We start from the raw sequence: 12,923 nt of genomic DNA on the forward strand, positions 1-12,923 counted from the left end.
TGATTCGTTAAGATTAATTGATAAACTGAATTTTTAAATAAACCAGCAGTATTCAAATTTTTTACGTGAATTGGTAATAAGTCCCAAAGTCGACAAGAGACATGAAAGACGGAATTAATAAAAAAGTTAGTACGAGGTTTAGGAAAATAAAAATCTATATTATGTCTTAAAAATATTGATCGATTATTGTTTAAATGATTTAATTGGTGGCACAAGGAAGGACAAAAATTTAGTTTAAATAATTTATAAAAAAACATTAACGTGAAAAGAATGTGTAACTGGTAAACTTTTAGAATTCCAGATGATATAAACAAATGACTGATATGCTCAAATTTTGGTAACCCAAACAAAATACGAATAAAATAATTTTGACAAAGATTCAACATACGAACGTTAGATTTTGTTGTAAAACCCCAAATAGAAATACAATAGGTGAAAAATGGCAAAACAATAGAATTATATAGTGTTATTAAAATATGTCTTGGAAACCTTGATCTCAGTCGGTAAAGTATTCCTAAATTTTTTGTAGCCTTTTGTGAAATGAATCGAATGTGACTAGTCCAGGATAAATTGCTAGAGATAATGACACCTAAAAACTTTGTAGATTCAACCCTGTTAATGCAAACATTATTTAATAAAAGCTGAATATCAACAACACTTGTTCGAATCTTAGGTCCAAATAAAATTTACTAATATAAATTTAAGATATTACAAGGAACCAATAGCAACACTCGATTTTTCTTCCTTGTATCCTTCCATCATGATGGCTCACAACCTCTGCTACACCACACTACTCAATCAGTCGATCATCCAGCGTGAAGGGTTAGATGGAGTGAATGAGAAAATCAATGAATGAGAGTGAATGAATGAGTGAATGAATGAGTGAATGAATGGATAAAATATTAAAATAGATGAATTAATTATTACATTCAGCAGGAAGATTATGATTTGGAGTGAGTGGATGAATTCGAAAATGAATGATTGTATAAATCTTTTTTCCCCTATTTAGGTTGACCCCAGATCAGTACATAAAAACGCCATCTGGCAATTATTTCGCTAAAAAATCCGTCATCAAAGGTCTCTTGCCTGAAATTTTGGAAAACTTACTGGCTGCTAGAAAAAAGTTCTTTTAAATTTATTTTCCCCTGCAACCATCACCACACATCACCATCATCACCCCGTAATCATCATCATTACCATCATCACCCCATAATCATAATCATCATTACCACCATCACCAACATGATCATCATCACCTTCAAAACGTCGACTAATCAGAGCAAAGACCGACTTGAAGAACGAGTCGGATTCCTTCAGACGCCAGGTGTTGGATGGCAGACAGCTTGCCCTCAAGATTAGCGCCAACAGCGTCTATGGCTTCACAGGGGCTCAAGTAGGAATGCTGCCATGTCTGGATCTCTCACAGGTTGGTTACTAGTAGTACTGAGAGAAAGAGAGAGAAAGAGAGAGAGAGAAGTAGTACTGAGAGAAAGAGAGAGAGAGAGAGAAGAAAGTCAGGATAAAGTTGAAAGAATGACAAATCTATACATGGTTGATGAGAGAGAAAGAGATAGAGAGAAGAGAGAGAGACAGAGAGTCATTGACAGAGTTATTTCAATTAAGGCAGTTCCAAACAAATATGAACTTCCCTAACCACAAGCAACTCCCACACCGCCCCCCACCACAGAGTGTCTCAGCGTTCGGCCGCATGATGATCGAGAAAACGAAGCAGCACGTGGAGGAGATGTTCACGAAATCGAATGGATATTCGCACGACGCCAAGGTCAGCAGTATGGAAAGCCAAATAACAACGTCATTATTGACGCCATCTTTATGGTATCTCATTTCAATGATAATTCACTTTTAAACTGTTCTATCTCTCAACGATTGACAGGTGATTTATGGGGATACTGATTCAGTGATGTGCCATTTTGGAGTGCAGACGGTTGCAGAAGCGATGCAACTGGGCAGGGAGGCAGCTGAGAAGATATCGATAAAGTTTGACGACCCCATCAAATTGGAATTTGAAAAGGTTCGGGCCGAACTGAGCCTCCGTACTGTCTGCATCTTATTTTGTATCTTTGATTCTCCATATTTTACAATTAATCAGTATCAGAACTTGTATAGCGCCTCTCTCGAAAGACCTCAGAAGCGCTTTCTTTGGTGTACAATTTGAACAATACACTCAAAACACATATTTATTAGTTAAAAACACACTAATATCATTCTTTATATCTTACATACAATACACTCAAAACACATATTTATTATTAAAAACACACAATACACACATACCACACAAAACACACATACATACATTACACGATGCACGTACAATACACACACACGCACACACACACACACACGCATCACATACGTACACACAAACATTGCATACATGCAAACATACACAAACATTACACACATACACAATACATACAAAATACCATTGCAGGTATATTACCCGTACCTTCTCATCAACAAGAAGAGATACGCTGGATTGTACTACACAAAACCTGATACATACGACAAAATGGATTGCAAAGGTGATTGCTATTATTTATTCGTTATGTATGTGTTTGTGTGTAGTTTGTGTATGTGTGGAATCGTGTGTAATGTTGGTATGTATGTGTGTGTGTTGTATTGATTGTGCGTGTGCGTGTGTGTGTGTGTTTTTTCATTCCTTTAATTTTCCCAACACAATTCAGGCATTGAAACTGTCAGAAGAGATAATTGCCCACTAGTTGCCAACCTTATTAACTCGTGCCTACAGAAAATTCTCATTAACAAGTTTGTTGTGTGTGTGTGTTTGTTTGTGGGTATGTGTGTGTGTGTGTTTGTGTGTGTGTCCGTATTTGTGTGTGTGCTTATGTATGTATATGTGTATAGCTGTTATTAATCACCTCTTTTTTGCTAGTCTTATAAACTTGTTTGTGCAATAGATTCTTAACAATTTTTTAGCTCTGCGTGCGCGCGCGCGTGTGTGTGTCTGTGTGTAAATTATGATTTATAAATTTCTGCAGAGATCCAATGGAGGCTGTTGAGTATGCGAAGCAGAAGATATCAGACTTGCTGTGTAACAGGATCGACATCTCACAACTTGTCATCACCAAGGAACTCACTAAGAAAGACAACGAGTATGCCGGCAAACAAGCTCACAATGAACTTGCTAATAGGTGTGTGTGTGTTTGTTTGTGCGTGTTTGTGTTTGTATGTGTGTGTGAGTGAGAGAGAGAAAGAGATTGTCTCTCTTTTTTAGTGTCTTTCTCTCTTTCTTTCTTTCTTCCTCTCCTTTTTATCACTCTCTTGCCTGTTTTTTTTGCAAGCTTGTGTGTTTGTAAGAAAAAGAGTGACATTTTTTACATTCACGATGGCTTTCGTTCATTAATCATAACTTCTACATAATCGTCGTCATCATAATTTTTACGTCATCATAATTTTTACGTCATCGTCGCCACAATGACGTCATCGTCATCGAAGGATGAAAAAGCGAGACCCGGGGAGTGCGCCCCAGCTGGGAGATAGGGTGCCGTTCGTCATTATCGCCGCACCGAAAGGAACGCCTGCCTATCTCAAATCTGAGGTTGATTGGTTGCGTGAGATTGGCTGGTTGGTTGCGTGTGATTGGTTGCGTGTAATTGGTTGATTGGTTGCGTGTAATTGGTTGATTGGTTGCGTGTGATTGGTTGCGTGTAATTGGTTGCGTGTGATTGGTTGCGCGTGATTGGCTGCCTGGCATTGTCTGATTGGTTGATAACCATAACAGCGATACTGATTACTACGCAGGATCCAATATACGTCCTTGAAAACAACATAGCCATCGACACGCAGTACTACCTTGAAAACCAGCTATCCAATCCTTTGCTCAGGATCTTCGAACCTATTCTTGGGGATAAAAAAGCCGAGAGCATATTGTTGAGTATGTGTGTGTGTGTGTGTGTGTGTGTGTGTGTGTGTGTGTGTGTGTGTGTGTGTGTATGTATGTTAGTATATATGTTTGTATGGTATGTTAGTATGTATATTAGTATGTATGTTTGTATGTTTTTTTGTATAAATGTTTGTATGTTTGTAAGTATGTTTGTATGTTAGTATGTATGTTTGTATGTATTTTTTATTTTTCAGAGGGTGAACATACGCAGACAAAAACTTTGGTAGCTTCGAAAGTTGGTGGCCTGGCTGGTTTTACACAGAAGAAAGAAACTTGCATTGGGTGTAAAACTCCGCTTGATCAATCTAGTATGCGTGTGTGTGTCTGTGTGTGTGTGGCGTGTGTTCTGCTTCTCTCTTAAAAGTTTTCTCAAACAAAACGCTACATAATTTTTTTAACTTTACAAAAAAATTCTTCATGAAATAAGGTATAGGTCCAGTTTGCGTACATTGCAAACCATCAGAAGCCGACATCTACCGAAAAGAGATTGCTTATTTTAATTCTTTGGAGGAAAAATTTTCACGTCTATGGACCCAGTGTCAGAGATGTCAGGGAAGTTTACATGAAGAAATTCTATGCACTAGGTTGCTATCAATTTGATTGGCTGATTGATTTGATTGGTTGGATGGCTGGGCGATTGATTTGATTGGCTGGCTGGCTGGTTTGATTGATTGGCTAGCTGATTTGATTGGCTGAGTGTTCTTCTGCTCACTAAACATGAAATGTTCTGCTTGTTAATTAGTGTATTAATTACTTGATAATAAATTTTAATTAATATTTAATCACTCGATTAATCGCCAAGTCGAGATTGTCCAATCTTCTACATGAGAATCAAAGTCCAGAAGGATCTCTCGGCTCAGAATGCTGTCGTCGCCAGGTTCGATTGCGAGTGGTGACCGCGGTTTCCAAAAAAGAAAAAAGAAATGAAGATGATGACGAGGATGAAAAAATTATTACGATGGCGAACTTTTAAAATTGTGACAGTTCAACCGCCTTTAGAGTCATTGATCATTTGTTATTACCATTTTGCGGCTCTCTCGAAAGTTAATTTTTAGTATTTTTTTGACAAATTATGAAAAAAAAAACTAAACGAGAGAGTGATGTAATTACATAGATGCACACAAACACACACACACACACACACACATATAATATATATATATATATATATATATACATATATAGGTACATAGATAAACATATATATATATATATATATATATATATATATACGTAAATACACACAGATATATATATATATAGAGAGAGAGAGAGGAAGGGAGAGAGAGAGTGGAGAAATAATGTGAAAATAATATTAGCAACAATAATGTTAGTGAAGAAGTGAAGATGATGATGGTGGTGTATGTGGCAGGTGATTGACACAAAAACCATCCGCTAACAGACGAAGATAGACGAACTACCTATCCATTTTTTTCTATCCATCTCCTTCCATCCATCTATTCATCCATCTATTCATCCTTCCATCCGTCTATTCATAGTCGTTGCCCTGGAATTTAATTATGGCTAATGTTTGTGTTACAAATATAAAGTGTACTGCACATATGTGTGTGTACTTGTGTGTGTGTATGAATGTGTGTGTTGTGTGTGTGTGTTCATACATGAATATACTGTTTTTATGCCTTGGAATTGTTATAGTGTGCCTGATTTTTTTTGTGTGTGTGTAGATAGGTTACGTAAGTATGTATGTATGTGTGTATATTTATGTATGCGTGGGTATGTATGCATGCTTGTTAAACATTAAAAATCAATTTATCTTACATGCATTTTTTGTTGGTAACCGGCGCCTCCCGGGTTCGATTGCACGCGCGTCTTTGTGTTCCTATCCAATGATGGTTATTTAACCTTGCTTTGAAGCTGGGAATAATTTCTTTTTTATATAGCTGGTTGTATGTGTGTGTGTGTGTGTGTGTGTGTGTGAGACACAAACATACATACTGGTTCCAAAAATGATTTTTATTGCCATGCTGCCTATTAACTCTTTATCTGACCTAATGGATTAAAATCACGGAAAAAATTATCGTAAATCCCAAGTCAATCGTAACATTACACACACATACGTACACACACACACATGTTTGTATGTGAGTATATATATATATTCACATGCATACATACAAACAAACACATTTTTTGTTGTTTTTTTGCTGTATGTTTATTTTCACAGGAGAATTATATACATAGGAATTGTTTGTTTATGTTCTTAACGATAAAACATCCTTCATTTCTCTATGTTATGCCAAGTTTATTTATATGTGCGCTATATAAATCAATACATACACATACAGACAGATAGATAAACAGACATACATACAAACATACATTCAAAATAAACCAAACATGCTTGTTCTTATGTAGGTAAAGTTATATACACTACACATAATTTTGATCGTATTCAATGGGTTTATAATTAACAACGTTGATTCAATTATTATTGAAAATTAATTTTATATTTGAATTAATTTTTTTTCTCAAAAAAAAATGAAAAATTCCAGTATTTTAATTTTAATTTAAAATAAAAAAGATCTATCTTATTATTTACAAGTAAAAGGAAGTGGATCAAATTAGAGAGAGAGCATAAGTTAGATGGAATAGAACAATATAAATAATAATAAAACAACAATAATAATAATATCAATTATCAATAACGATGATGATGATGATAGCTCGTGTGATGATGATGATGATGAACAAAGAACTATGCAATGGTGATTGAATGATTGATGGATGGATAAATACATGGATGGATGCATGAATCGATGAAGAGATACATGGATGAATGATAAATAGATATACGGAGACGGAGAGGTACATGGGTGAATGATTGGATGAATAGATAGATATAGATACAAAGATGGATGATATATGAATGGATGTACGGATGAATGTAAAAACGCAAAAATGGATAGATAGATCGACAGACAGACAACTAAATGAATAAAAGGATAGACAGATGGATGGATGGATGGGCAGATGGTTGGATGAATACAAAATCACTACTACTCTCACGTAATGCTTGAAAAACTAAAATTTAAATCAAAAATTAAACCAAAAAAATGCAAAACAAAATAAAAATCGAATAAATTAATCATAGAAAAAACAAATAAAAATTAAGGAATTTACGAACGAACGGACGAACAAACAAACACGTGTGTGAACCAATAATAATTTACGAACCAATAAATTTTCTTCTAACATAACACCTAGTTTAACAGTTACATTATTAGTGTATGCTTAATATTATATTAATCAGGTATATACAACATACACATATTTATATAATATAAATATAATTATACCATGTATATATAGGCACACTTAAAAAACAGTTGTTTGTTCTTGTGTGTATGTCTGTGTATGTGTGTGTGTGGTGTGTGCGTGTGTGTATGTGTGTGTGTGTGTGTGTGTGTGTGTGTGTGTGTGTGTGTGTGTGTGTGTGTGTGTGGGTATAAATATGTATCATATAATACGATTTTTTTCATATTCCTCAATGATGCTTGTTCTTGAAAATATTCATTAATTTTATCTCTCATTCATTCATTCATTCATTTCTTTAATTATTTAATAACATATGAATGAAATGAACACAGATAGAAAACAAGAGATAGTAGATAACAAAAACAATCTTGCAATAATAATAATAATAATAATAACAATAATAATAACAACAATAATAATAATAATAATCAAATAAATAACAACACAACAGCCTCTAGCTAAAAAAAATTATGGAAAATAACGTCAACACAATAATACATACATACACACATACATACACACATACATACATACATACATACATACATACATACATACATACATAAACACATACACACATACATACATACATACATCATGAAAACAAAACGGCTTAATTGCTGCTGAACAAGATGCTCTTTTGTTTTTTGCTTTTATGTGTGTATATATTTTGTATGTTCGTACGTATTGTACATGTATGTATGTATGTATGTTTGTAGGTATTTGTATATGTATGCTTGTACGTATGTTTGTATGTGTGTGTGTGTGTGTGTACGCGTGTATGATGATGTTGGTGGTGATGATAATGTTTGATATTGTTAATATAATTTACGGTATGGTGAAACTTCAGACGATGATGATGACGATGATGATGATGAAGACGACTACAATGATGATAGATTTAAATCAGATTATTATCTCAGTAGTTCTAACCTTTATAACAAAAAATCGTAATTGTTGTTAATAACCAATGAACATGAATAAATCTAACAAAACGCTAAAAATGATTTGAGAACACACAAACATAAACACACACAAACACAAACACACACACAAACACACACACAGATACACACAAAAACGCAGCATATTAGTTTTTACTAATATTATGAAGCTAAATTATTATGTTAAGACTGCATCAGCCTCTTTGTTGTTGTTGTTTGTTTGTTCATTTCATACAAGATAAAAATGAAAAAGAGAGAGAGAGAGGAAGAGAGAAAGAGAGAGAGAGAGAAGAGAAAAACAATTATAGAAAAAGTAAAAGAAGGCAATTACAAAAGATATACTGATAAAAATAAATTGAAAAAATAGACAAACAAAAGAAGTAGAGGAAGTAGAGAGAGTGAGAGAGAGAGAGAGAGAGAGAGAGGGGGGGGGATAGAAAGAATGTAAGAGAAAAAAGATATAGAAAGAGGAGAGAGAGAGAGAGAGAGAGAGACAAAAGAAAAACATCAACACAAAATCACTCAATCCGTCAAATTAATGTTAATTTAATTGATGTTATGAGATAGATATAAGTAGAAAATGAACACTGGGTCTTATAACATGATGATGTAACATTATATGAGTTAATGTAACAAAATCTAATGTAACCAAATGTAACCAAATGTAATGTAATGTGGTGTAACAAACACGTGATGTATTGTTTTTTTTACTTGCGCTCTTATATTTATAACATCCCTGCTATTCTCAAAAAACATGGTAGGGTAGGGGTGTGTTGTTTGTGTATGTGTGTGTGTACGTGTGTGTGTTTGTGTGTATGTGGGTGTTTATCTGTGCGTGCGTGTGCGTGCATTCGAAGACTGTTGCATCACGAATGGAGTCGATATTAGCGATCGAATCTCGGTCGGTATAATAACATCAGGTGCACGTATGTACCACCTTTTATCGATGCAATAACAAACTTCCTTCTGAGATCTTTCGCTAGAAACATCCAGTGGCTATTTTTCTATTTCTTACTAACTATCGTGTCACTAGTGTCTCGGTGTTTTTAATTAATTTCAGAGGGAGAAAGAGAGAAAGAGAGAAAGAGAGAGAAAGAGAGAGTGCGGGAAAGAGAGATAGAGGGGGAGAGCAAATAAGAAAGAAGGAGAGAGAGAGAGAGAGAGATGATTGACATTTTCATGGAGTGTTAAAAGGTCACAGAAATTTTTTTTAACTTAGCAGCAGGCTCTAGATGCAGTTGATTTGAAAAAAAATTATTCGATTCGATGGTTACACGCTAGCAGCCTTGTTCGAATTTATTTAAAATTATTTTGGATTAATTGATTTCATCTGTATTTAAAATATTATCTGCGTTTGTGTATTTTTTATCACGTGAGAGGAGCTTGTACTGGCAGTGTAACGATTACATAACGAATCGAGTGATAAAAATCTAAAAATTATTTCAACAAATAAGACAAAAGAAAATAAAATAAATGAAATAAATGCGAAAACTCAATAACAAATTAATCAATGTTCTAACATGGCATTAGAATCGTACCTTGGAAGCAGGCACCGTGGCTGGAGTGTTGTGGCGTGGCGCGGTGCTGCTCTGACTACTGGCTGATGAAAGGTACGGCGACGAAGGTAAGTTGCTGGATATCGGGATAGATGAGGATTGAGATGCAGTTGAACCCGGTAACAAGTAGGTCAAAGGAATTGCCGTCGATGACTGCGAGAGAGGAGAAATAAGAAGTTCGCTGCACTCCTTCGGAGATGTAGCTGGATTCGATGTTTCGATGGAGTTGGACGGTTTGAATTGTTTTATTCTAGCCATCTGAGCTATCTCAGGAACGTGATTGTAAATACTGTTCTGTCTCTGCAGAGTGGAAGGTCGTCTGCTGCTGGCGGGTTTTAATACTTGATTGGAGCTAACTAGGTCGCTATCTATCTTGATCATCACTGGAGAATCGTTGCTGCCACCGCGTGTGACGTTCTGGCTTGTTGGCGTGTGGCTCTGGTGGCTGCTGGTGTCTCGCTCATCGCTCTCTATATCGATGCAGTTGCTGTACGATCGCGACAGCCTGTTCTTCCTGTTTTGGTGAGAGTTCAGCAGGTCAGGCGTTCTCGGAGTTGATAGTTTGTTCCTGTCGGTCCTCGTCGCATCGTCGCACGTCACCGTCCTCCTTATTGCGTTCAGAGCGCACTGGTTTCCTTCGTTGTGCTTCGGCGCTTTCTCGAGAATTTGCGGCAACATTTTTTTGTCTCGTTTGCTTCTCAGAAAGTTCATGGATTTGTTTCGATACAGTTGCTGAATTGAGTCGGCATCTTTTGCAAATTCACTCAACAGGGGTCCGGTGTCAGTAGCGACACGTGTGAAGTTCGGGTAGCCGTGTTCATCGTCTGCTGCAGCAGTTGCAGAAGCTGTGTGCAGACGGCTGTTAGATGTTTGTTGGTCGTCAAGATAATCCTCCTCACCAAGTAGTGACCTGTCCTCCGTGTTGGTGCTCGATCGATCGATTGACTTCCTTCGATCCTCGTCTGCCTTCGACATCAACTGCTTCTTCTCTTGGTCGTCTTCTTCGGCGCTGTTGTTTTTCTTCGACGACGGCAACCGCGATGCACTGGCGGAAAAATTAGGACAACTTTGAACGTGCGTGTAGATCTGATTGTCCTCGTTGTCTGTTTCTCGATGGTAGAAGTAGTTGAAGTTGGAAACAATCACAGGCACTGGCAGGGCGATGGTCAGCACGCCAGCGATGGCACACAGCGACCCCACTAATTTACCCCATGGACTTATGGGCCGCATGTCTCCGTACCCAACCGTGGTCATCGTCACAACGGCCCACCAGAAAGCGTCAGGAATGCTAGTAAATTGCGTGTCGGGAGTTTCGGCTTCCGCGAAAAATACTGCACTTGAAAAAAGAATAACACAGATGAGGAGAAAAAATATAAGCAAGCCTAGTTCACGCATACTGGCTCTGATCGTCTGGCCGAGTATTTGCAAGCCTTTAGAATGTCGAGACAACTTGAATATTCGGAAGACTCGCACAAGTCTTATGACTCTTAAGATTGCAAGCGACATCGCCTGGCTGCTCGTCTTGTGCTCGGTTGCGAACATGGTGGCGAGTGTTATGAAATATGGAACTATGGCCAGCAAGTCTATAAGGTTCATCATGTTTTTAAAAAATAATAAATGATTGGGTGATGCAAAAAAACGAACTGAAATTTCAAAGGTGAACCAAACTATGCAGCAAGTCTCAATGATGAAAAATGTGTCCGTGAACGTTTCTATCTCTACTTTCTCGTCAAAATCCGGATTGGACGCGTTTAACGAGGTGACATTTTTAATTGTGGTGTGCTTCAGGCCCGGCACAGTTTCCAAACAGAAAATGACAATCGACAACAAAATAACAATAACAGACAGGATGGCGATAATTCTAGCAGCTAAAGAACTCTCTGGATACTCAAACAACAGCCAAACTTTTCTTTGAAACTGATTTGCGGGCATCGGCTTCTCTTCCTCCTTCACAAAACCTTCATCTTCTTTGTACTGGGCTATGGCGTCATCACTCAGCTGGTAGAATTTGATCTCCTCCATGAAAATATCCAGTGGCACGTTCACTGGCCTTCTCAGACGACCGCCACTTTGGTAGTAATACAAGATGGCGTCAAAGCTTGGGCGGTTCCGATCGAAGAAGTACTCATTCCTGGAAAAGTCGAAATGGACGCTTCGTTTGGCAGCATCCCCGAGTAGAGTGTCCGGAAACTGTTCCAGGGTTTTCAACTGAGTTTCAAATCTCATTCCGCTTACGTTGATGATGACCCTCTCGGATCCGATGACGTCATCTTCCGGTGTGGTCTGCGGGATGCCGGACAGCCACGATGACGTTGACGAAAAACGGCGACGTCGTTGCTGTCGTCGCAAATCGCGCTGCTGCTGTCGCTGGAGGTGTTGAAGAGAGTTGGCGTGAGAGGGTTGTTGTTGTTGGAAGTGCTGGTGTTCCGAGGCATCTTCCTGCAGAGATTTCGACTGGAGCATCGTCGGCTTGTTGTTGGGCCGCGTTGAATCTTCCTTTCGTTCGTCACACGAGTGAGATCTGCAGTTGAATTTTTGCAAACATTTTCAAAAGTTTCATCCATAAAATGTGAATAAATAGATAGGAGAGGTGAGTGTTCATTATTGCTGAGCGTTGTCATAATGCCAATAGTTTAACATGATTTAACACTAGATGAGAAAACCATATCAGAAACTTACATTATTTGCAGACAACATGCATACATAACATATAAGCATTCATTCATTCATACACATATATGCACATACATACATATACACATACATACATACATACACACACACATACATACACACATACATACACACACATACATACATGCATGTTTACAGGCAGAGATTTATTGCTTCAGTATGAAAAATTAGCTGTTTCCGACAAGAGAATGAATGTTTGAGATTATATAAAAGAAGTTTTTTTTTAAAGACATAGGCTTTATTATCTAGAGTAGTTCTTGCGCCATACCGCTTAAGTTTTTATGGGGGTGTAGGTGCTTTCCATGGTTGGGGGCATAATTTTAAAGGGGGAGTGTTTTTATTTAAGTGGCCATATGATTTTTCTTCTACCTTTCTTACTTTCGGTTTAGAAGCACCCAGTTAAAAATTATATAATTGTTTTAAAACAGTAAATTTAATACTGACAGTGGTATAACTCCTCTACTCTACAACCATTTGATTTTATGGCGAGTTTATTATACGAGTGTTTATTTTATTTCTTTTATA

At 37.0% G+C, this 12,923-nt stretch overlaps 2 protein-coding genes across 2 annotated transcripts in view; one reads left to right on the top strand and one right to left on the bottom strand.

Moving 5' to 3' along the window:
- Nucleotides 1-4,824, top strand: part of HELRODRAFT_91243 (hypothetical protein) — a gene marked incomplete at both ends in the record, with an annotated part of 8,301 nt that extends 3,477 nt beyond the window's left edge. The window contains 13 exons of the mRNA XM_009033756.1: nt 706-822; nt 1,010-1,123; nt 1,279-1,426; nt 1,688-1,783; nt 1,895-2,032; nt 2,456-2,546; nt 2,709-2,790; nt 3,024-3,176; nt 3,481-3,583; nt 3,787-3,919; nt 4,123-4,236; nt 4,362-4,512; nt 4,731-4,824. Of these exons, the coding sequence (XP_009032004.1) occupies nt 706-822; nt 1,010-1,123; nt 1,279-1,426; nt 1,688-1,783; nt 1,895-2,032; nt 2,456-2,546; nt 2,709-2,790; nt 3,024-3,176; nt 3,481-3,583; nt 3,787-3,919; nt 4,123-4,236; nt 4,362-4,512; nt 4,731-4,824 (1,534 nt within the window). The remainder of the gene's footprint in view (nt 1-705; nt 823-1,009; nt 1,124-1,278; nt 1,427-1,687; nt 1,784-1,894; nt 2,033-2,455; nt 2,547-2,708; nt 2,791-3,023; nt 3,177-3,480; nt 3,584-3,786; nt 3,920-4,122; nt 4,237-4,361; nt 4,513-4,730) is intronic.
- Nucleotides 4,825-10,679: 5,855 nt separating this feature from the next.
- HELRODRAFT_91264 (hypothetical protein) lies at nt 10,680-12,167 on the bottom strand (the record flags this gene model as incomplete). The annotated part of the gene is made up of 1 exon (XM_009033757.1): nt 10,680-12,167. A coding segment is annotated over one exon (1,488 nt), but the record flags the coding sequence as incomplete, so codon positions are not given.
- Nucleotides 12,168-12,923: the final 756 nt, after the last annotated feature.

The sequence above is a fragment of the Helobdella robusta genome (genome assembly GCF_000326865.2).
Source record: "Helobdella robusta unplaced genomic scaffold HELROscaffold_97, whole genome shotgun sequence".
NCBI lineage: Eukaryota > Metazoa > Annelida > Clitellata > Rhynchobdellida > Glossiphoniidae > Helobdella > Helobdella robusta.